This window comes from Epinephelus fuscoguttatus, linkage group LG15 (genome assembly GCF_011397635.1).
Source record: "Epinephelus fuscoguttatus linkage group LG15, E.fuscoguttatus.final_Chr_v1".
Lineage (NCBI taxonomy): Eukaryota > Metazoa > Chordata > Actinopteri > Perciformes > Serranidae > Epinephelus > Epinephelus fuscoguttatus.
In genome coordinates, this window is record NC_064766.1 from 15,199,423 (window position 1) to 15,221,493 (window position 22,071).

The following is a 22,071-nucleotide window of genomic DNA, read 5'->3' on the forward strand; positions in this document are numbered from 1 at the left end:
AGTGGGTTAAATATAGTTTCAGAGGTCTCTCACAGGAAGAAATACCACAACCTTGTCAGTTTTGGTGTGTTACTCTGTTAAATGTTGACACAGCGTACTTAAAAATCAACTTATCTCTAAACCTTATGTGCCGTAACATAAAGTAACATTACTTTGAGAATTTCATCCCCATTTCACACTCAATCAGATACTGCATCTTGTTTGTGTTGGTCTGTTTTATTATCTTAATAAAACCCACACTAAGTAGTTTGGTGGATTTGTACCCATCTCCAGGAAACAAATAAAAACTTTATTTACTGGAAACAAAGGATGGAAACATCAAACAGGTTTGGTAATCTCATAGGTATGTTCAATGACAATGAAACCTGGCTGTCATCAGAAAAACATTGGCCAAAACAATACCAATCAGTCAGGTTTCTTTTGTCACTCAGGCCGTGACATGAGTACACTCAAATGCACGTTTTCTCTGTTAGGCAATAATGGATCGAGTTGCAGTATGAGGTACAATAAAAGTATTACTGTTATGTGTTACCTGCGAGCCAAAATCTTTCCATATATAAAAACATTGCATTTTTGGTTTCTTTTATTGAATTTGGGGAAACTTCTACTTTGTATATTTGTATTCTATTTTATTTTATCTTATTTTATTTATCTAATTTTATTGATGTTGTTCTAAAGAATTTATTCACCTTGTGTGAAGCACTTTAATTTGCCTCTACTCTGCATCTATGCGAATAAACATTACCTTAAATATCTAAAAAAGAAAAAAAGAACCTATCCCCTGAAATCACTGACTTAACACGTGAAGAGTAAATTGTTTTAGAAAATGTGTCAAACAACAGCTAGTAACCTCAGTCATAACAGTAGGGAAATTGGTTTTTATTTTAAGGTATATTCAATCTTCAAACTATGAACTATAATACACTGTTGAATCAGCTCTTAATGGAGGTGCTTTGTGGAGTCAAATCCTACTCCACTTATTTCCCATAAACAATGGCGAGGCGTTTGCTTCCTGGATTTCATACCTTCCGGGCAGGTAGTCAGTCAGGTGAATGCCACACCTTTTCAGGATGCTGCAGAAATCCCCCTCCCCCTCATGCGTCACCACAACGGAGGATCAGCGCTGACGTTTGTGGATTTAAATCATTCCCGCAGGGATCATACACACAGAAGAGCAGAAACAGCTAAACAAGAACATTCCTGCAGACTCAACACTTGACTTTTACATCTCAGGTACGTCTCTCAGGAAAACCTGACTTGGATTCTCTCTGAGTGATCACTACTAATTGTTTTTTTTATTGATTTATTTTCATTATTTTATAAAGTTGAATTTAGGTTAGTTGCATGAATTTTGAGTGACAGAAAAAAATATGATTTGAAAGACAGAAATCTGTTTTTCTGTGTGATTTGAGAGACTTGTGCTACACAAATTCTAATGTTTTTAAGAGAGTTATTGTCCCTGAAATATAGCTCAACAAAACTGTGAAGTATTCTGATTTACAGATGATCAGAAATTGAAAAAAAAAATCTTTTTGAGGTGTTAACTTTTTCTTAAAAGAAGGCAAACTGGACTACTGATACAAAGTATTATAGTACATATAGTAGGCCTACAGTGGTAATCTTTATCAGAATTAAAAAATAAAGGTCCATTTTCTTCATTCGTTTTCTTTACTCTTCTAAAAACGTGTCTCATATGAATTTGTGGTGGGCATAGCTGTACGTAAAACTATTCATTCATGATGTAATTTCTAATCTATGAATACAGAATGCTGTTTATGTATAATCCAACATCTTTTTACTGAGCCAGATGTGTTTTCAGAATTACCACATTATCATATACTTTGTTATAACTGTGCTTGAACGAATAATTGATGCAAATTTTAACTTCAGAAATGGTATTAAATCTATTGGGCTTGGTACAGTTGACTGATGATAGAAAGGCTCTCAAATCAGGCCTTATAACTGTTTTCTTGTTTATTCACTCTATGTGTCCTCCTGTTCAGAATGGAACGAGGACTGATCCTTCTGGTCGCTGCACTGATGATTTATGTGTCACCGGGTGTCCAAGGAACGGCTCATTTGTCATTCGTCAATACTACTGTAAGATTTTTTTTCACTTTAATCCTATAGTTTTTGTTTAACGACCACTTTCAAAATTTAACCAGCTGAGTTTTTAAATTGAAAATAAAATGTCTGTTTCCTTTTGAGCTTTAAGCATCTTTTTGGCTGGATAAAGTATTTACCATTTTTTAAATTTCAAAGGTTTATAAAAATGTTTTTTGAATGGAACACCCAACCAATACAAGGGTTTATGTAAGGGTCTTAAAAGCTGTCAAAATGTGACACATTTCCTGTATTTGGACTTCTCCACGCACTTTAGGAAGTGTCAATTGTTGTTGTGTTCTAGGTGCTTTTCCAAGAGGCAGCTTTAAGGGGTTTATATGTTCATGCTACATCTATGCTTCATAAAAAACAAGCAAAGATATTTGTCTTTTAGTCCCTAATAGACGTGCCGAGATCCCAAGAACACTGGATCCTACACTTCCCATAATGCAGGTTAACTAATCTTTATTTAGGTGACATCTCAGATTTTAGAAAGCTTCTCTAGAGCCACAGACAAGATTATAAAACAGTGTTCACAAGCTAGAGTGGTATACCCGTATTATTAGTATTTGTACCCCTTTAAGTCAGCACAGTTGCCCTGATAACTCAGTTAACCTGTGTCTTTGAGCAGTCACTGGTTGTCAATTTACACAACGTCTGCATTTACACCAAAACAAATAAAATGCAGGATCAGCTAGAGGCAGCGAGTCATTTGAATGACTTCATTGCTCTGGAGGACAAAAAACAAATTAAAACAAATCATGCCATTGGAAGGTTTTGGAAGGTCCATCGAATAATAAAATGGTCTCTTATTACTGGATGTTGCAATGTAGTCATCGTGTAACAGTCATCATGCTTCAATGTCTCACCCAGGGGTGTTGTAGTCGGGGAAAAGTGGGACTGATTACCTAGGGCCCAAATGGGAGGGGGGCCTCCTAAAGCCATGACATGTTTGGTTTTGTTTGCATTTTTTTAAGTATTTAGTGCCATAATGAAATTAAAATTGGCTGAATAAATCAGTTTTAAACTCATAAAAAAAGGTATTCTCAAAAATGTATGGATTGTTTTACACCAAAATTTTGCTCTAACCTGGCTGGAGAACAGGAATTAAACCCAGTGCGAACAGGAGGAGATGATTGAAGGTCACGTATTTGTGTTTATGTGTGTGTGTTCCAACCAGGTGAACATCACTCGGCATGGTTGTGGAGTCACCAAATTGTGTGTGGAGACACCTAATGACTGCGATCCTGCTGGAAACACAAGCTGCCTGTTTGGGTCGGTGGTCTCCACCACCCCTGTGGCTCCCAACGGCGCTAACCTGTCCATCCAACTCAGGGGAGACTCCAATGGATACGTTGCACTGGGACTCACTGTGAATGCCTCAGAGGTAACACACAAAAAAGCAGTATATATGACACAATCTTATCTGTATCTCATGACCCTTAAGCAGGAAGGTGTTCAACCTGTGTGACTTTGTACAAACAGCAGACAGGTATGTGTCTGAAAATGGATACTGGTTTCCAGAATAGAGACCTTCTAACATGCGGAGTCAAAATTATACTGTTGATCATGTCCTTGTCTTCTCTAAATAAGAAATCTAGATCCTAAATGACCAAATGTGATGCTGTGTCAGGCAACCATTGTCCTATAAAGTCAGAACTTTCCACCAGGAAGTTGTCCTCTAACAGCCAACAACAATATGTAAATACTGGTGGTACACAAAGACAAGTTTTATGACAGGCCGTCTGAGATAAGAGGTTTATGAGGCACCTGGCAAAGTCGTCGTGTCCAGGTTCCCAACAAAGGCAAACAGACTTGCTTCTTAATGCTTTTATTGATCTGGGACACTACTCATAATGACCACCTGAATACAAATACCTGGTAAATATAGCACAGCCATGTGACATGTGTTGACGTGATACAGTATTTATTTAGTTGATAAGGAGTGCCTGAGTGATCCATTAAACAACTGGACAATGTTTTTTTAGGCTGGATATAAAATAGGGAAGGGTATAAAGAATAAATGATTGTGACCTTCATAATTTAAAACAAGAAAGCTCAATCTGTCTATTTGTCCAAATATGGAGGAAAGTTAGAATCTGTTTTGATGTGTTCTGTATAAACACATGGATCCAGCCCCTCTGGGACATGGTAAATTATATTTGTCCATCATGTTTGACAAAGGCAACAGGTGATTTAAGGCTGTAGTGTGTTCACAGAAGAGTAATAAAATGGTCTATTACTGGATGTCGCAATGTAGTCATAGTGTAACAGTCATCATGCTTCGATGTCTCACCCAGGGGTGTCATAGTGGGAGGAAAAGTGGCACTGGGACCTAGGGCCCAAATGGAAGGGGGGCCTCCAAAAGCCTGGAATGACAAGTTTGGTTTTGTTTGCAGTATTTAGTGCCATAATGAAATTAAAATTGGCTGAAAAAAAAATCAGTTTTGAACTCATAAAAAAGATGGAAGCTCTGAATAAAATGAAAGCTCTCTGAGACCCCTCTCAGCCCTTAACAGAGCCAATTGGTTTATTATTTGAAAAGGTGCGTCAGAGAGACATGGATAAAAAGAGGAAGTGTGGAGGGCAGACAGAGAGACTACTTCTGCCTAGGGCCCAGAATTTAGTGCTACGCCCTAACTGTAACTCAACATTAATGAGATACCAACTGTAATGTTTCGCACCTTTAATCTAAAACTTCAAAGAAAAAAAACACACAGCCTTCCATCTGCCATCATAAACTGTCCCAGTAATTCAGCCAGCATTAGTTACACATAAAACAGACAAATAAGGCTGACTAGACATTAACACAACAGATATTTTGACATGTCATAGTCGGAAAAAAAAAACAGGTATATTTAATAACATTAATGATAGCTGCATTCCCCTCAGGGGAAGGCCTGGTGTTTTCCATGCTGGTTCACTGGGACACTTAATGGGACTTTGCGGAGTAGTAGCAGCTAACTAGCACTGTAGTTGGATAGAAGCTGTCAAGGTTAGGGGAGAACATGAGACACTTTTTACACTTCACTGCGAAATAAAGGTGTATTTGCTTCAAATTACTTAAGTTACTATATATACCACAGGTTGCTGTTCCATGAAAATTAAAACGAGATGTCTAATAGTCTTGTTTGAAATAAAGAACCTTTGACAATTATATCATTGACTCGTTCCAGTTTTCAGGAATAGAAAGGCCTTTCTTGCTCAAACTCAAATGAAAAGTTCAAATGCCGTGTTATCATCGAGATCTGATTAGCGGTTGCTACTCTGACTTAACCTGTTCTGTGGGGATCTTCTTTTAAGGAAGCTGAGCTCCTATTTGTCTTCCTTTCTTACTGCCTTGCTGTCTTGATTTTAACAGAAAATAATATTTTAATAATCAGGTTACTCTGCAGCCTATGCAGCTTATTTAAACTTTTGGGGGTGAATTGATCCATTGACTCAACTTGCCCCAACATAACTAACCAACATAATTGGCATGTTTTACCCCAAAACCTCCATTTTGACAAAACTGTTTCACAGTGGCTCAGATCCAGAATTACTCTAAGTTTGTGACCTTGTTTTATAGCTTACACTGACTGAAATTAACATGTATTAATGTCCAAAACGTATCTACTTTAATTAGGATACAACACTCAATTAGTAACATGATGAGTTCACTTTGCTGTAGTTAGCTTAGCACTCTTTGCATGTGCTTAAGACCATGATGGATCAAGTAATGTAATGTTACATGATTTGTTTGCCTAGATACAGTTGGTGGCTCATTTCACCTGATGGCTCGACTTACCTAATCGTTCTTCCAAACAGATCGCACCAAGGAGAATGTTTTTCTGTAGGCTAATGTTACATGATTTGTTTGCCTAGATACAGTTGGTGGCTCATTTCACCTGATGGCTCGACTTACCTAATCATTCTCCCAAACAGAGTGCTCCAAGGAGAACGTTTTTCTGTAGGCTGACGCAGACGTTAGCATCCCCTGGTTCCCTCGTCAATAAGCCTATGTGATTTTTCCACTGGATTTAGGATTATTGCAATAAATAAGTTCTGTGGCAAACAGATGTTCATGATATTCACAAGTTTTGTTCAGCAAGATAATCGTCGCAAATGAACACCATTTTCATGATTACTGAAGCCTAAATGCAATCACCAGAAGTAAAAAGCTAACATTAGGCTATAAAGTAACTCAACTTATTACCCCAATAAGGCTGTAAAGCCACATTTGGCATGATGACATTTTGTGGTTTTATTTTGCCAAATGTTGGCTTTTTTAAGACACATAAAAGTTAAAAAATTTATGAGTGGGGTAATCACAGACGTATTCTATGTGGCAGAACAAAATGTTAAAGGCCTCTACACTTGTATTAACCACATACTTTATTTCTAGCATCCAAAAACTCATTCAAAAAACCTAATGTCAAGGGAAGCGGGAGTGGAAAAATGCTAAGTCATTTCTGTTTTAGGGACTCATTCCTGGGCCACTCTGTGATATAAGCAGCCAGCCTCTGATATTCAATTACTTAATGTGAAATTTAGGTTATAAAGCAGAATGCTTTGTAGGTCTATACTAAACTGAAAAATAGAACAAACAAAAAAAACAACTAACATTTAACAGTGTTTCTGTAACTGTCCAAATAGTGATCAACTAGCTGGCGTTAGCCCCCAGAAACAAGGCAAATGGGGATAGCTGACTTTTTGGATATGTTAAAAGTTCTAGCATTTCAAATTATACTTAGGCTACACTATATGAGCTTTCTTACTATGATTGCTAGTTCATTAACGTGAAATGTGTGGTGTTTCAGACAATATACACTTGAGTAAAAAGCTTACTTTAACCTTTAGCTTTTAAAACAAACTGAAGAGATAAATTTGGATGAAAAATATTTAGGACAGACTTGTTTTATTTTCAGTTGAATGCTCTTCCAGCATTGTAGCCCAATTTTTTGTAAAACTTTTGGAAACCACAGTGATTAAAAATATTAGATTTTCCTCTATCAGTAAATTAGTAATATATTACCTTTTGGGACAAGTGGCCTGTGGCGATCCTGTGGGCTAAACAATAGATAGTGAAAGGTTAAACCTGGACAAAAAATGACATCTTTCTTATACTATTTGGTTTAGTTTTTTTTAGGTTTTCATATAATTGAAGTCATTGAAATTTTGCTCCTAGTGACTATAGGTAAAAATATTATTGAATGCAACAAATCCGAATATCTTTGACAGATGTGTTGCAGCATATTGTGCAATGACTTCCCAGAACCGAGACTTTGACTTGAACACACAAAGACACGAAATATGCAAACAGGGAAGCAGACGCTTAGAAAATAACACACAATGGCTCCAAAACCATTAGTCATCTCAGGTGTCAACGCGCACAAAACTAAATGCGCTGGAAACTACACTTGAGACTATTTCATGACATGATTGGCTTATTTCCAATCTTAACAAAGACACTCTATGACTGTTGGAATTTGTTATTGTCTTCACTTTAGCAAAGTCATCTAACCCTTTCACCACTATTTCTTTCCTTAGGGTACCACCATGCTCTTCATCTGTGGTCAAAACAGCTCAGACAATGGGACGTTTTTCTTCCGGACAATGCAGAGGAACAACACTGACAATATGCTCACTGCCACAGAGAGGGTGAGGCCTCAGATTTACTGTCATTTAAAAAACCTCAGTATAATGAATGCACTTATTAATCAGATACAGACGGAATTATTTTCCATTGATTGAATTGTCACAAATTCAAGTTAAAATAAACCTACAGAGGCTCGAAATTTATGACACGGATGATGACAAACGAAAAGAGAAACTGACATAATTTTTTTTTTTCTTCAAAAGATATAAGATATTCCCTCTTTGGTGTTTTTCAGACATATTGCTCTAAAATCTCTCATATGTGCTCAGTCTGGTTGAGATCTGGTCACTTAGCATATCATTCCATCGCATTTGATTTGTTTCTTAGCTCATTTATTCAGGTTTCTCCTAGGTTTGTCACCCCTCTTTATGTAATCAAATGACAAAAAAAATACACCACGGTCCCATGGTAACATGTAGAAGTGAATATTGATCTGAAAAATCTGCTGGTTTCTGTGTTTGAGTGCTGATAAGCAGCTCATACTTAACAGTCTGCTGCTTTTAGTTGGTCATTTAAGGAGGTTTATTGTTGTTGGCTTCAGCAAACAGTGTTATTTAAAGTGTTATTTAAAATTATTTCTTCTGTACAATCTTTGTGTAAATATATTATATGCCATGTCATACCATGTATCTTACTTTGTGTCACATTCCCTTTCCAGAGAGTGAGAGAAATTCGAGGCATGGTGAGCGGAAGTGTAATCATGTGTGAGTTTGACGTCCCAGATGTGAATGCCTCCAACACCAGGACCAGCCATGTAACCACCTTCTCTATCCTCCTTGGCACTGGAAGTTTTGATGGAAGTAAGTGGACACACATTGAAACACACTATGCATACTTTTTTGAAGTTACACAGCATTTTATGTTGTTGATCATTTCCCTGTGTGTATACTGTATTGTGGGAGAATACTTTATGTTATTCAAAGGTGGAATGTGATATGGATATTTACTCAAGATATTTGTACTTAACTTCAGCTGTTTCTTCTCACGCCACTTTCTTCCTCTACTCCATTACACGCCAGAGGGAAATGCTCCTCTGTTTACTTTCCTACATTTATTTGACAGCTTTAGTTGCTCATGAAATACAATGCTTTGTTATAAATTAAACTACCCAACAGTATGTAAGAATATGTCTAACGTCCCACTGCTCTGTCCCCATGTATCTGTCCAGATGTTGTCGGCCCCTTCAACGCCACCCTGAACAGCGGTCCCCTGAACCTCGCTAACCCAGGCAGCAACATCCCAACCACACCAGCACCCACAACAACGGGCAACAACAGTGGAGCTGTCCAGCCTCATGGTAAACAACACACTGTTGTTGTATGTTTGCACTAAGTTTTAAGTGTTCAGATGTTCTGGTCCAGAGCTAGATGGCGAGACAAGGAGGAAATACTTCATTTTATGGGTCCTACAGTTTCCTGTAATATTCTAGAAAGAAACTGGTATACAATTGTAAAGTCATAGGGAAGCTCCTGGAAAAAAACTATGTAATGTGCACTAATAATTATGACAAAATGGGCACAGTGTGTAAACCAAGGCAGTCTTTGAGTCAGTGCACAGCGAGTCAGTTTCCATCACATCAGGTGGTCTTCGTCAGCAGATGGAGTTTGTCCAGTTGTCAAGGAAATGATGTGATATGTTCAATAGCTTCAATTATACACAAGTGTTGAAATAACATTAATATTTACCCTCAGGTAAATGGAGCAGTTCTTTCATAAGATCACTCTGGGGATGAAAAGCAGTTTATAACCTCAACAAAGCAAAGTTAGATAACTCTCAGAACTTTGTCTTCCTGATAATTACCAATAAATTACACAGCTTTCCCAGGAAATTTTAAGAGACTACAGAGCTGTAAAAATAAATGTAATGTAATGTAAATGTAAAATAAGGTTACAGAGAAAAAAAGGAGCAATTTACCAGCTTTAAGCCTAAAAATATTGTGATTAATTTAATACATTTATATAGTATTGAATTAAAGTTCTATTACATTGAATTTAGTGTAGAATAACTAGTGTTTTGGGGCCAGTCTTGTCACATGAGACTAAATATGTAAATTCACAAAATTCCAAAATATTCATGCTTAAATCAGAGCTGTCAGTCAGCTCTCATTTTGATCATATAATCTGCAATATGACTGTCAGAATAACAGAAGTATTGTCTTACAGTGGCTATTACTAAACTAACTCAAGTTTCATTTCATCCTAATTCAGTTCATCCAAACACATATTTTCTCTCTTACCTCAAGTGGAAGCCATGTAGACAATTTTCAGATTTCGGTCAATTTCTGCACTCAAAAAATCACTAGCTACATATCTTTCCAGAAACAATGTCAATGCTACTCTTCCAAATTATAATCCAAAGACCTCAGTGGGAACAGTTTTCATTCTAGACTAATAAACAGCACTACATGTTTGTGGAAAAAGAGGTATTTTAATGTGATGGTGGATTTTTGAGATTACCGGGAACACTGTTTATGAAAAGAGACGAAGCTGTTGAGCTTTATTGGTGAAATTAACAGAACCTCCATTCATCCATTGAAGGTATTAAGGTGGAGGCAGAAATCTCATAGACAGATATCTCAAAACCTTAGCAAATAAAACCAGAACTATCTGTATGGCTGGATACCAAAGAGAGAAACAGATTTTTGTTACTGCACTGAGCTGCCATCTCATTAAAGAATAATCAAAAGAGGAGAAAGAGCTTAATGAACAAACATTTAGTGATAAACACCCTTTTGTCTTTTTCCCTGCCAGCTGTGCTGCTGTTGCTGAGTGTCCTCACACTGTCCGTCATGCTGAGAGCCTGAGAGGAGGAAGTTGTGGCCGAGGAATACAATGAAGAAAAAATTATCTGAGTGTCAAGCTATGTATAAAATATTTTTTACTGAACTTATTTAGACATGTTTAAGGTGTCTTTTGCACTATGTTTGTACCTGAGATGTAATTTGGGCTGAAATCCAGCTGAAATAGGAAGGATATTCATGAGATTTTAATGACTTAATTATTTAATTTACTGCATCAGGGCTGTAGGAAACATGTTGTAATTACAGTTTTGCACTTGTGTAAAGTTTTTCACCTGAGTTGTCCATCTGGATCCATGAGCAGTTTCCGTAAATGCAGACTTCCAGACTTTGGTCTGACGAGTTTGAGCTGTTTACCGGAACAACTTGGCAGTAAACCTCAACTGACAGACTGACAAACTTTAAAGGAAACCCACCCTGAAACAAGAATTGGTGGTTATTTTATTTTTATTATTTGCATGTGAAATGTACTGTGACTGTAAAATATAATAAAGTTAAAACCATGGTTTACCTGTTTGTGCTGTCACGTCACTGACTCACAGGAGCTTTGATTTGTGGTAAATGCCCACTGTATTTCTAAAAAGCTGAAAATTTCATGTTTTAAATTGATTGTTTTGTCTGAATAACAGTCCAAAACTCAAAGACATTCAGATTATTCTTACATATGATAAGAAGAAACAGCAAATCCTCATAATTCAGGGACTTGCACAGGGAATGTTTACTTGAAAAATGACCTTATAATTAAAAGAGGAACAGGTTTTTTTTTTGGTCAACTAATCAATTGAGCTCTACATGACATCCCCCATCGACACATCTGTTTTTGTACATGACTTCAACAAAAAGAGAAATAAATGTTACTTAAGACTGCTGATTATTGTATATTTAGATTGTTCCCTACAAAAAAAGACAATCATGAGCGAAATATGGTGAAGTCTTTAGTCATCAATCCAATTAATAGTCCTAAAATCAAACTAGACAAGATAAAGACAAGTTGGGCAATCAAAGACCACCCTGTCACAAATTTGGGACCACAATCTCAAATGTGATTACCATGACAAGCCCCAACTACACTCCAACCATTCAGAGTACGGCATAAAAAGACAGAATACACTGGATGACGCAACACTGAATTTTAAGAAGCTTGATTTTTCTTTTGCTGCATTTTGAGAGGGTGAAAGCAATGCAGATGGATGATGCAAATAGATGATCTTTGTCGACATCATGTTGCTATGATTCACCTACACATAACCTGACATGCCCCTAAATATATATCGTTTTTGTAGTTTTGGCCACTGGTTTCAACTATGGAGGGGAATTGGTAGGATTTTATTGATACCAATGCCATCATAGATTCTGCTTATTAGTCTAATTCTTTTTTCCCTTTTTGATTCCCGATCAAAAAAAAAAAAAACGTGGGAAAAAAGTAGACCTTTACAGGTGTTCACCATCAGTACAATTGTTTCATTACCTCAGAGTCTGAACACAGTGTAGAAACAGAAAAAAGGCATGACTCAGGTGAGCAAAAGCTCCAATGTTTGATTGTGTCAAAGAAAAAATTGCTAAGCCTGCCTGCATGGCATTAATGTTAATATTACAGGATATTTACTCTTGGTACCGGACGTGCTGCTTGGTTGGGAGGCAGTGGCACTTTTATTGGAAAGGAAAAGAAGAGTGGTGCATCAGTTTAGTTTGTGAAGGGAAAAACAAACAAAAGCACTTCTCATTTTAATATTTTATTGCAATTTATTCCTTTACAGTTAAATTGAAACTGAATAGTATAAAAAACTGACATCAACATACAGACACACAAGGTCAAACAAACTCACCGATGAGGAAAACAAAACGTACTGAACCTAAAAACGGGCTTTTGTAGCTGAATTTTCGTCCTCGCATTAAGACATGTCCGTCGAGCTGTCGTCTCTGAGAACATTAAGAGTCCATGTAACGACGCAGTAAAAACACACACCGAAACCTACAGCTAGTTATTCCTGTTACAGTAACACTGGACAACTGGCCAAAATAAACAAAACAAAAAAAACAAAAAACAAAACCCAAACAAATCAGTTTTAGGGACAATGGGACAACAGAATGTGCACCATGCTTGTGTGTGTGTGTGTGTGTGTGTGTGTGTGTGTGTGTGTGTGTGTGCGTGCACATGTTTGCTTTTTGTATCTACAACATGAGTGTTAAAACAGGAGTCCGAGTTCCTACTGGAAGCTGTGTGTACGCTGCATGCGTCCGTGCGGTCCATGCCTACGAGTCCTCTTCGCCGTTGACACTGTCCGCATCGTCGTCACCTTCAACGTGCTCTCCTTCCTCCTCCTCGTCATCGTCCTCTTCGTCCTCCCTCTCTTGACTCTTCACCTGCAGGTTGAATGAGCAACAGATTATTTAGTGATGAAATGTGATAAAGACCGGTTACACCCTGTACAAATGGCCGGAGAGCTGACACACAGAGACAATCATTTACGCTCACATTCACACCTATGGGCAAATAAGAGTCACCAATTACCCTAACCTGTATGTCTCCACAAAACCCATGCTGAAATGGGAAAACATGCAAACTCCACACAGAGGGGCCGACCTTTATAATTAACCGTTATAATTAAGTTCAATAAAGTACTGTTACAATGAAATAAATTGAAGTGGAACCACTGGTGTCTTAATTTTGAAACTCCCTGCTCTTCTTGGCCGAAGTGTGGAGGTTTTTGCTGTGAACTTGAGGCTTCAAGTAAACAGTTAGATGTTAGCAGTTCACAGAAAGTTAAGTGCTTACAGTGGTGCTGTTAATCATAGAAATTTTTTCACTGAGGAGGAAACAAACTAACAGCTCTCCAGTTCATACTTTAAAAACAGTTTCAAGTTGTATTAGTGCTCCATGGTCACAAAATGTGACTAGATAGTCGCAGTTTGGAGCCCTGCAGATACAGAAGCACAGGCCTCTCCTGCTCACGCACTATTGCCCAGGAGAAAGTGATCTGAATGGGTGGGGGAGTGTGTATGACTTGTCATGTAGGCGTGGGCAGTATCTCACTCATTTTTCATACATTCCTGAGATGTCACCAGGGTATACAGTATATGACAATATGAGTGTGCAGCATTAAGTTAGATGTAGAAAACAAGCTGCTTTCCCCTTGGTTGTTGCTGGCACGGCTGTTTACAGTCCTGTGTGCCGAATGGACCAGTGTGGCCCGGACATAATCCCTCCACCACTGTGTGTCACAGTGTCTTCTAGCTCAGCAGCCTGTCTCATCAGTAGAGACTGACCTCTGGTGGCGCAGGCTGTGCACTACATACAATGAGTTTAATAGAGAGGGGAGCGCCTGTATTTGACGGTACTGAAAATCATACCATCAGGATTTCTAAATACCCTATACCGCCCAAATGCCATAATACCGCCCAAGCCTAGTCTGTAATACAATATATCGCCAACCCCTAGTGAGAGTGAACACTTCAGTCAAAACAGCACCATAGACAAAAAAAAAATCTGTTAATCAAAATGTATGCAGTGCTGGTCAGAGTAAGCCTTTTTTTTTTTTCAGCCTCACCTCTTCCTCCTCCAGCAGGTCTCCCTCCTCCTCTTCTTCCTCATCAGAGTCGTTTGTCTCCTGGCTCTCCCTCTCTCTCTTAATCCCATCCTCCTTCTTGTTGCTTGTGTGCGGAGGTGAAGTCACCTCTCCTGGCTCCGTTTTTGTACCCTTAGCTTCTGCCGAACATTCGGAAATCAGAGTCAGAGAAACTGTGGAACCCATCTGGTCAAACACGAGTGCCTTTGTTTGTGACTTTGTATTTTACCAAGAGTTAAACAGACAGATAGAAGCAGAGGGTCCGACATTCTTGGCTCTCCATTTTAACATACTGTATTTCCCCCTACCTGACTTCTTGCTGTGGTCCTTCTCCATGCGTTCCAGGCTATCCAGCAGGTCATCCACTTTGCTTTTGATCTGAGTCAACTCCCGCTTGATGGTCTGCAGCTCGTCAACTTTCACTACAGAGAAAAAGGGACCTCTGGATGAGCAACTTGAGACAAGTATGAAGGAGACAAAGCACTTGTAAATAAATCTTTCCCATCCACGGCTGAACATCCAACTTTCCATTGAACACAAAGATAAACTGGCCTGACTAAAAGGTTTTGTGCATAGGGCTCCGACTATTACCAATAGATGAAACTAGAACTGCTTTCTAGTCTAGTTCTACTTTCCTCACAAGTACAAAAGACTTAACAAATTACAGCTGTGCAGTACCTTGTTTGTTTGGCTGCTAGCCTTCCTAATTTTTTAAAATGGATCGATAAAGCTTCAGACAATCTTACTTGCTCTGGATGAGGAAGTCCTCTGACTGCTCTTGGAGGAAGAGAAGCTGCTCTTGGTCCGCCGGCTGCTTCCTCCGCTCAGACTGACCCGAGGGCGCTTGGATGGGATCACGGCCCGCGACAAAGGGGGAGGGGGAGCGGGAACACGGGAGGGGTACGAGTACATTCTGGTATCACACACAGGACAATGTTAATGACAAAAATTAAACTGGTCAAGATCTGAGTGCTCTGTGGGGGGAATTCACAGTTTTATTCAATGAGGGGAAAATCTGTATTTTATAAATGTGTTATCTACTCTTACAGACTGAAAGTAAGGAACATTGTGTGTTACTTTTAGCATCGACAAGACACTATTTGTATACATGATTTACAGCACTGTGCAGAGACAGAGAACATACTGACTAATGAGTGACAAAGATGGTTTGGGATCCTGTTTGGTTAAAACTGAAAGAAACATTTTACTCACCTGTCATAATAATCTCTCTGAAAGTCATAGTCGAGTTCAAATGAGGAACTGCTGCTGAGGAACAAAAACAAGAGTGTATGTGAGTAAATATGGAAAAGGTGAAAGCATCAAAAGTCTGTCTCCTCTCCTTTGAATCCACTAAACATTTACTGATCAATTCCTGGCTATTTTTTTACATTTTATTTTTAACCACTAGGCTCACTCGTGGTGTTTTTCTTGAGAAGTGTAACAGCTGTAACGTTGTTGCTGTAAGTATCATCGTTGACTGACCTGTACATGTCTCCAGCTGAGCGTTTGGTAGTTTTTGACCTGTGAGGTTTGGGTTCTCCGGCCAGGTTGATGTCTGAGAAAAAACACAGATCACTGAATGTGCTGCCAGGGACTCTGACAAGATCCCTCTAAATAACAAACTGTTTGTAAAATCAAAATTCAGATTATATTTTGATAAATGATTATTAAAAGAAACTCACTATGACCTGAGGCCAACATGTTGGAAAGATAACAAGGCAACTGGAGTTTCAGCAACACTGGAAAATCTTATTGTCAGCAGATCGCTGGTGGTTTGCCCAACACAAACCTACTAAGAATATTTTCAAAGTCTCCTGTTCCTCAAAAATGTGTTTTTTTTGCTCCTTCACTTGGATGTCTGACTTTCACTTAATGGTGTATGTGCAGAGTTTGACACTAGAAACCTTTTTCAAATGTATAAATGCTGAAGACAGAAACTTTCTCTGAGCTTTAGACGTTTAAGACGTGTACGTACCAGGGGGGATTTTGTGACATCACAACTAGTTTTAAAGCCAATTGTTATGCAGTTTGCAACTGACAAGTGTGATGTGGAAACCTGAAACCTTTACCCTAAATGGACTTTTCTGTGATGCAAGACACAGTTAAATTTTTAAAAATATATTAGGATAGTCATAGATTTTGTATTTTTCACAGAGTAGATGTCATTTTAAGAATTTACTAGGTAATTGAACTTTTGTGGAAAAATCATATCTGCCAGACTAATCAATGTTGACTACCATTGGCCTATCGGCAAATTAATGTCAGTGGCTAATGTCTCTCTGTTGTCACATCAATTTTGCTGGGCTAAAAAGCATGGCTCAAGACTAACAGCATTCTATTGTCCTGGGGACATTTAAAAAAACCCAAACAAATCTGGGATGAACAAAGATCTTTCCCAGGATGCCTTTGGGATGAAAGGATGCAGTAAACTCACAATCAACATGTCAGGGATGCACCCTATAATTTAAGACAGTTAAAATAAGTTGTTCGATGGAGAAATTTGTTTTCACAGCAATATAATATAGATATTACAGAGGGAATTATAGCATATTATATACAGTGAAAAGTCTCTGAAGGAGTTTCTCATGTCAAAGAGGGTTATATTAAAGGTTGTTTTATATATGTGTATGATCGCTATTGAGTTCAACTGAAGGAAATGAAGGGCTGAATGACTTTTAAAAAGTTCAGTTATTTTTTTTTTTTTTTTTACAACAGTAACAAAAAACATCTGTACTGGCTAATGGTCAAATTGTTCATCAGTGCATATCTCAAAAATACAGTCTTGAAAGTACCTAATGAGAACCCCCTACTGTAGGAGGACTGTATTCAAAACTTGCTTTAGTGCAAAAATCATCCCAAATGGCCAAAAAGTTAAAAATTGAATGCTTACCAAGTACTTGCCCGACAATCATCCTCCCGTCCTCGCCGTTGACAGCAGCTCGGGCGTTCCTCTCGTTGGCGAACTGAACGAAGGCGTAGCCCTTGTGGACAGAGCAGCCGACGACCTTGCCATATTTGGAGAAGATGGCCTCAACATCCGCCTTGGTGACCAGCAGGGTGTTCAGGTTGCCGATGAAGACCCGGGAGTTAAGGGAGCGTGGGTCGGTCTTGTTGGTGACGTTGCTGCTGGCCATCAGGCTGGAGGTGGTTGGTGAACGACTAAGCAGGAAGAAAACACAGACAACACACCAGCCCAAGGTTTAATGGCACAGTGAACACTACTCTGGCTGTCACTGGGTTTAACACTGCAGAGCTCTCCCAGCTGTGGTGACTGTGTATCGGGACAACAGCATAAACGATGAGCAGGCTTTCCTGGGAAATTAAAATTAAGTACTGACAACAAAAGGATACCACAGGAAGTTACAGGTTGATATGAGGCTATTTACCTTTTTTGTATCAACGGGAGACAGGTGTCCATAGTCACACCTCCTGAATTTAATGCATTGAAATAAATAAATAAAAAATTAAATGTAGCTGCATAACATGATTCCCTTCAATGACCACCAATATCTTCAGTCTTAAAATAAAAATAATTTCTCACTTGGCACCACGTGCTCGCAACAAACCTACCAAATGAAGCATGATAAGCGTCAACATTTGAAGCCTGTAACAAACCCAAACACATACGGACCCGACACTTTGTGGGATTATAGCACTGGCACCAAAATTACCCTTAGTCACTGAATTAGGAATTTAACAAAAGGAAGGTGAAAGCTGTTTTTACTACTAAAAGACAGTAAGAAAACTGGTATATAAACATTTAAGTCAAAAAGTGATTAAAATGTATTCCCAGTAAATGAAGTGCAGTCCTGCTGTTATCAGTTGACTATGATAAGAGTATTTCTTACACCACACAGTACTCTATCATGTCTTGTAAGGCCCATTTCAAAGATTCAATGTCGGGGACACGTCAAGTGTTGCAAAATGATGACATTAATGCTAAATCCCTTATATTACAACTGTATCTACACAATCATGTTTACGTGTCTGTAAATGCAGAAATGTGAGGAATACAAATGAATTTCTGAGTTGTTTTTCAACTGACAAAAAGTCTGACAATCTTTCAATGCTGATAAACATCTGGCAGGAGGACTACCAATGTAAATCAGCCCCTGGCTGCAATTGGGTGCATCTACATTTTCTTTCTTTTTTTTCTCTTTAAAAAGGAATGTTCATTGATGTACACTGTCCCTTCTTAAACAAATGAACTATTAAAACTACAAATTTTTCTGCAGATCTACAAACTTTTTCCATACCAGTAACATGTTTAACAGCTTAGTGTTCTTCTAAGGAACACCACATTTCAATTCACTGACATGACAGTAAGCCGCAAAGTTAAACTCAAGGTAACCACCCTTTCGCCACAGAGTGACAGAAACAGAATCTGTGACTACCTGAAGGTTTTGACATTACTGGTGTGTTCCATTTGCACTAGAAGTTCCCAGTCAGAAATTTCAACTTGAGTGTCCCCTGAAGTCGGATTTCCAACTCAGATTGTCGGAGGAACCTCACAAACCTAAACCTAAAAATCCAATATGGTTGCTCTGCCCATCAACAATTGTGAAAACTGTGGAAATATACTGTTTATTAGCACTTCTGTCTTACATGTGTCCCACTGAAACAGTCATACACACACAGCGTAATGCGTTGGTTCTCAGCCGGCATTGCGATACTGGCTTGAACAGGTATACCTCATTTGATTAGTTGTACTGTCGTCTACGTCAAGGGCTTAAAGCTTGTTAAATTTATACAATTTTTTTTTTTTTTTTTTTTTTAAATTTCAACAAGGTTGTAAAGTGTCAATATTGTGATTCCACATAATTAAATGACCAGATCTCCATTAATTCTACATTAGTATTAAAAGTACTGAAGCTATTAAAGAGATTGACAATCAGATTTTCAATACAAGGCTTTCTTTTTGCCATATTATAAAAGTTATCAAATGCTGTTTTGCAATACAAAATTTTGGTATAGTGACAAACCTAATTTTCACGGTCATGTGCCTTTAAGTCTTATTTTGTAAAGCTGCGAGGTAGGGCTACTGCTTAAAGTTGATGACTTCAGGGTTTAGGGGTGGGTTACACTCAAGAAATTTCACAGTATTTTAACCTCAGTATTCATTAATGGAAAATTTGGGTAAGGCTGCTGGTGCTTTAATACAGTATTGAATTAGGGCTGGGTAATTTTGTTTCTGATGATTAGCCCGGTGGATGTGATGGTGAAACAGTTACTGTTCATTTCACTCAGCAGGAACAGTTACACGTTTTAAGATAATTTAATCATTTAGCTGTGATGCAATATATTAGAACTGTAGAGGAGAGTATTTAATCTGATACCATGTTCTGTTTTATCACTACACTGTGTCCCACAGAACAAAGATTTCAGTTTGTAGAGTGCCAAGAATACCTGGCTTATTTGTATTTACTGGGTTCCTCTTCCGTTACTGTACAGGACTACTCCTACACTCATTACCCACTAAACACGTAATTACTACTATTCTAATACAAACACAGAGGATGTGAGTACTACTGCTCAGTGAAGCGCAAAGCCTTGTGGGAATTAGGGGATGGGAAGGGATCCCTGATACAGCAAACATGAAAACAGTAGTTGCATCGACATTAACCCCCGGCTGACAGGGGTCAAACATGTATCACTCACTCCATAGCGTCTGTGTGAAGGGTTGTCGTCTGTCTGATGTTTGACACTGTGGGCTGGGATCAGTTTGGGCTGGTGTCTCGACCTTCACCCGCGCCCCTCGCGATTTATACTAAGGTGACAGAAAACACACCTCAGTCAAGCTGAGCAGGGTTATTTCGCACCAAGTCTTACCTGGTTGGAGTGTGTACAGGAGTTTAGTGACGAGGCAAACACAGTAACACTCCTCTTAAAAACAAACAAAAAAAAAAGGTGTGTGTCTCCGCTAATCTCATTAAAACTAGCCACTTTGGGATTACAACCCGACACCTAATGCATGTTAAAGTGCAACATCTACATATGCTGTGAGAACACCAGAATACAATACATGTCCAAGTTTTGCAGAAACAAACCTAAATGTAGCAAAACCATCACAACCATATCACTAAGTGGACAATAAAGTGTATTGGGTAGGCCTTTACTGGTCCACATATGCTTGTTTGTGTGGTCTGAATGACACATGGTTGAAAAAGTATTTTGTACTGAATAAGCAGTGTACGTTCAGCCCTTGAGATTAATGTCAGCATGGGATCAACTTGCTTTAGCAGACGTTCATAAACCTTTATGTCAGCTCTGTACGGAATCTTAGACAAATCATGTAAACTTTACAGGGCATTTTCATGTTAAGACAAAACTGATTCGTCAAATTTAGTAATCAACTGTAGTGGCTTTACAGGTATGATGATAAGCAACCTTATATAATTTCATGGAGTTTGGCCCTTTATAATTTAGTCTCAACATAGGTGGTCCAATTTCTTGCATACTTGTAAAACAGAGAAATATCACTTTAATTAATCATATTACACAGGTAAGGCATTGATGGCTTATGAATAAATCTAAACTAGATGTAAGCTATAACAATAAAAAGGTACATGACTGTCATCATTGCTATTATGGACCCCACTGAAAATTACACTTGAGTTTCACCGTTTAAATGTGGGAAACAGAGACCTTAAAATGGGTGGAAAGTAAAGGCTTTTCAACTGACTTTCAGGGAAAATAAATATTTCAGTAGGAATACTCAGGGTGTGCTAGATGCTGGGATGCAGAGTAACTTTATGCATTATTTTATGAGACCATTACTTGTTTTGATTTTTTAGTATTCCCACCTAATGGAGACCAAACACTATTTTATTCATTGGTTTCTGTCTCTAATGAATACACTAAGTGGGGTTTGTGGGTGTACCTGCGGCCTATGGGTGAATGTGAAGGCGTGAGTTCATTTTAATACACATAAACAGCCACAATACTCTTTCAAATCAACAACTGTTTAATTATTAAAATGTGTATAATATGTTGTGTAACAAAACTGAGGCCACTGGCAGCCCAAAGCTTCCAAAATCAGAAAAAAAAAAAAAAAAAAATCACTCTTCAGGCATAGTAGGAAAAAACACGGGGAAAAAACTACTCCACCAAAAACAAACTGACTGAGCCAGAAAAGCAAAATTTGGAGATTAACAAAAATTACCTAAACCATCCACAACACACCCGCCTGGACCCCGACAGTGCCACCACCAGGCTTTAGTGTGAAACACGGGCCCTGCGCTAGACTCGGGGGCTCAAAGCCGGCTAGCATGGCCAACGTTAGCCAACCACCAATCGAAAAGCATCAAAAATACAAAGCAATATGACCAGTTCCTCTGCTTGCAAAAACCAAAACCTGCAAAATCCCGGTAAATTTGTGGTCGACAATCAGTATTCAATCACGGATCAGGGTGAAGCTGCGACTATAAAACCAAAGGAGCCTCCGATGCTGTTAGCTAGCGCTAACTTAGCTGGTGGGCTGGCCGAGCAGCGTGCCAAAAACAAATCAGTCCCGTCAAGGCAAAGTCTTCACAATAAACGCTACAAAAACAACGCAACACAAACTTGAGAAAAATGGTCGAGACTGTAGCTAGGGTGCATCCAAAGCGTCGTGTTTCTAAAAACCACAACCAGCATTCGTGTTTTTTGAAGGGGATGAGCGTCTCCGAGTTAGCTAAGCTAGCTACCTCGCTAGCCAGCACATAACGTTCTGTCCACTCGCAAAATAGAAAAAGCATCGTTGAAAAAAATCCAAAAAGAAAAGAAAAAGGAAGGAAAAAATGTTTTAAAAATGTCTGGGAACAAAATACTCACCACGACCTTTACGAGTAAAATGTCTTGCTTTCTGTAAAATCGGTCAAATGTGTTAGGTCGTCCTTACTGAGCACAAGCTAGTCGCTCCCCCTGAGCAGTGAGCTAGCTTTCTTCTATCCACCGAGCTAACGTCGCTGGCGATGGCGCAGTGCTGG

The 22,071-nt window shown here is 38.6% G+C and overlaps 2 protein-coding genes across 5 annotated transcripts; one reads left to right on the forward strand and one right to left on the reverse strand.

The window, feature by feature from the left end:
• Positions 1-1,095: 1,095 nt before the first annotated feature.
• Positions 1,096-11,048, forward strand: LOC125902402 (putative ferric-chelate reductase 1). Its single transcript, XM_049598711.1, has 7 exons — positions 1,096-1,233; positions 2,004-2,100; positions 3,284-3,490; positions 7,633-7,743; positions 8,400-8,541; positions 8,910-9,038; positions 10,492-11,048. Exons 2-7 carry the CDS (start codon positions 2,005-2,007, stop codon positions 10,542-10,544), a joined length of 738 nt encoding a protein of 245 aa, XP_049454668.1. The 5' UTR covers positions 1,096-1,233; position 2,004; the 3' UTR covers positions 10,545-11,048.
• A 1,207-nt stretch (positions 11,049-12,255) lies between these two features.
• Positions 12,256-22,071, reverse strand: LOC125902111 (heterogeneous nuclear ribonucleoprotein C). 4 transcript variants are annotated; one of them, XM_049598251.1, is made up of 9 exons: positions 21,917-22,068; positions 19,763-19,871; positions 16,995-17,263; positions 15,587-15,659; positions 15,317-15,367; positions 14,851-15,017; positions 14,413-14,526; positions 14,087-14,244; positions 12,256-12,902 (listed from the first exon to the last, which is right to left on the reverse strand). In XM_049598251.1, the coding sequence occupies exons 2-9, from the start codon at positions 19,765-19,767 to the stop codon at positions 12,792-12,794; spliced, it is 948 nt and encodes a 315-aa protein (XP_049454208.1). In that variant the 5' UTR covers positions 19,768-19,871; positions 21,917-22,068; the 3' UTR covers positions 12,256-12,791. The 4 variants fall into 4 exon arrangements, with proteins under 4 accessions (XP_049454208.1, XP_049454209.1, XP_049454207.1 ...); XM_049598252.1 differs by having other exon boundaries at positions 14,087-14,241; positions 15,317-15,370; XM_049598250.1 differs by having other exon boundaries at positions 15,317-15,370.

What these genes read in the sequence shown, in the direction of transcription:
- LOC125902402 (XM_049598711.1), top strand. Translation starts at nt 2,005, where the DNA reads ATGGAACGAGGACTGATCCTTCTGGTCGCTGCACTGATGATTTATGTG. An exon ending in TGTCATTCGTCAATACTACT is followed by an intron (nt 2,101 to 3,283) that starts GTAAGATTTTTT and finishes TGTTCCAACCAG; the next exon opens with GTGAACATCACTCGGCATGG. An exon ending in TGCTCACTGCCACAGAGAGG is followed by an intron (nt 7,744 to 8,399) that starts GTGAGGCCTCAG and finishes TTCCCTTTCCAG; the next exon opens with AGAGTGAGAGAAATTCGAGG.
- LOC125902111 (XM_049598250.1), bottom strand. An exon ending in CAGAGAGATTATTATGACAG is followed by an intron (nt 15,018 to 15,316) that starts GTGAGTAAAATG and finishes GTGTGATACCAG; the next exon opens with AATGTACTCGTACCCCTCCC. An exon ending in GACTTCCTCATCCAGAGCAA is followed by an intron (nt 14,527 to 14,850) that starts GTAAGATTGTCT and finishes TTTTCTCTGTAG; the next exon opens with TGAAAGTTGACGAGCTGCAG.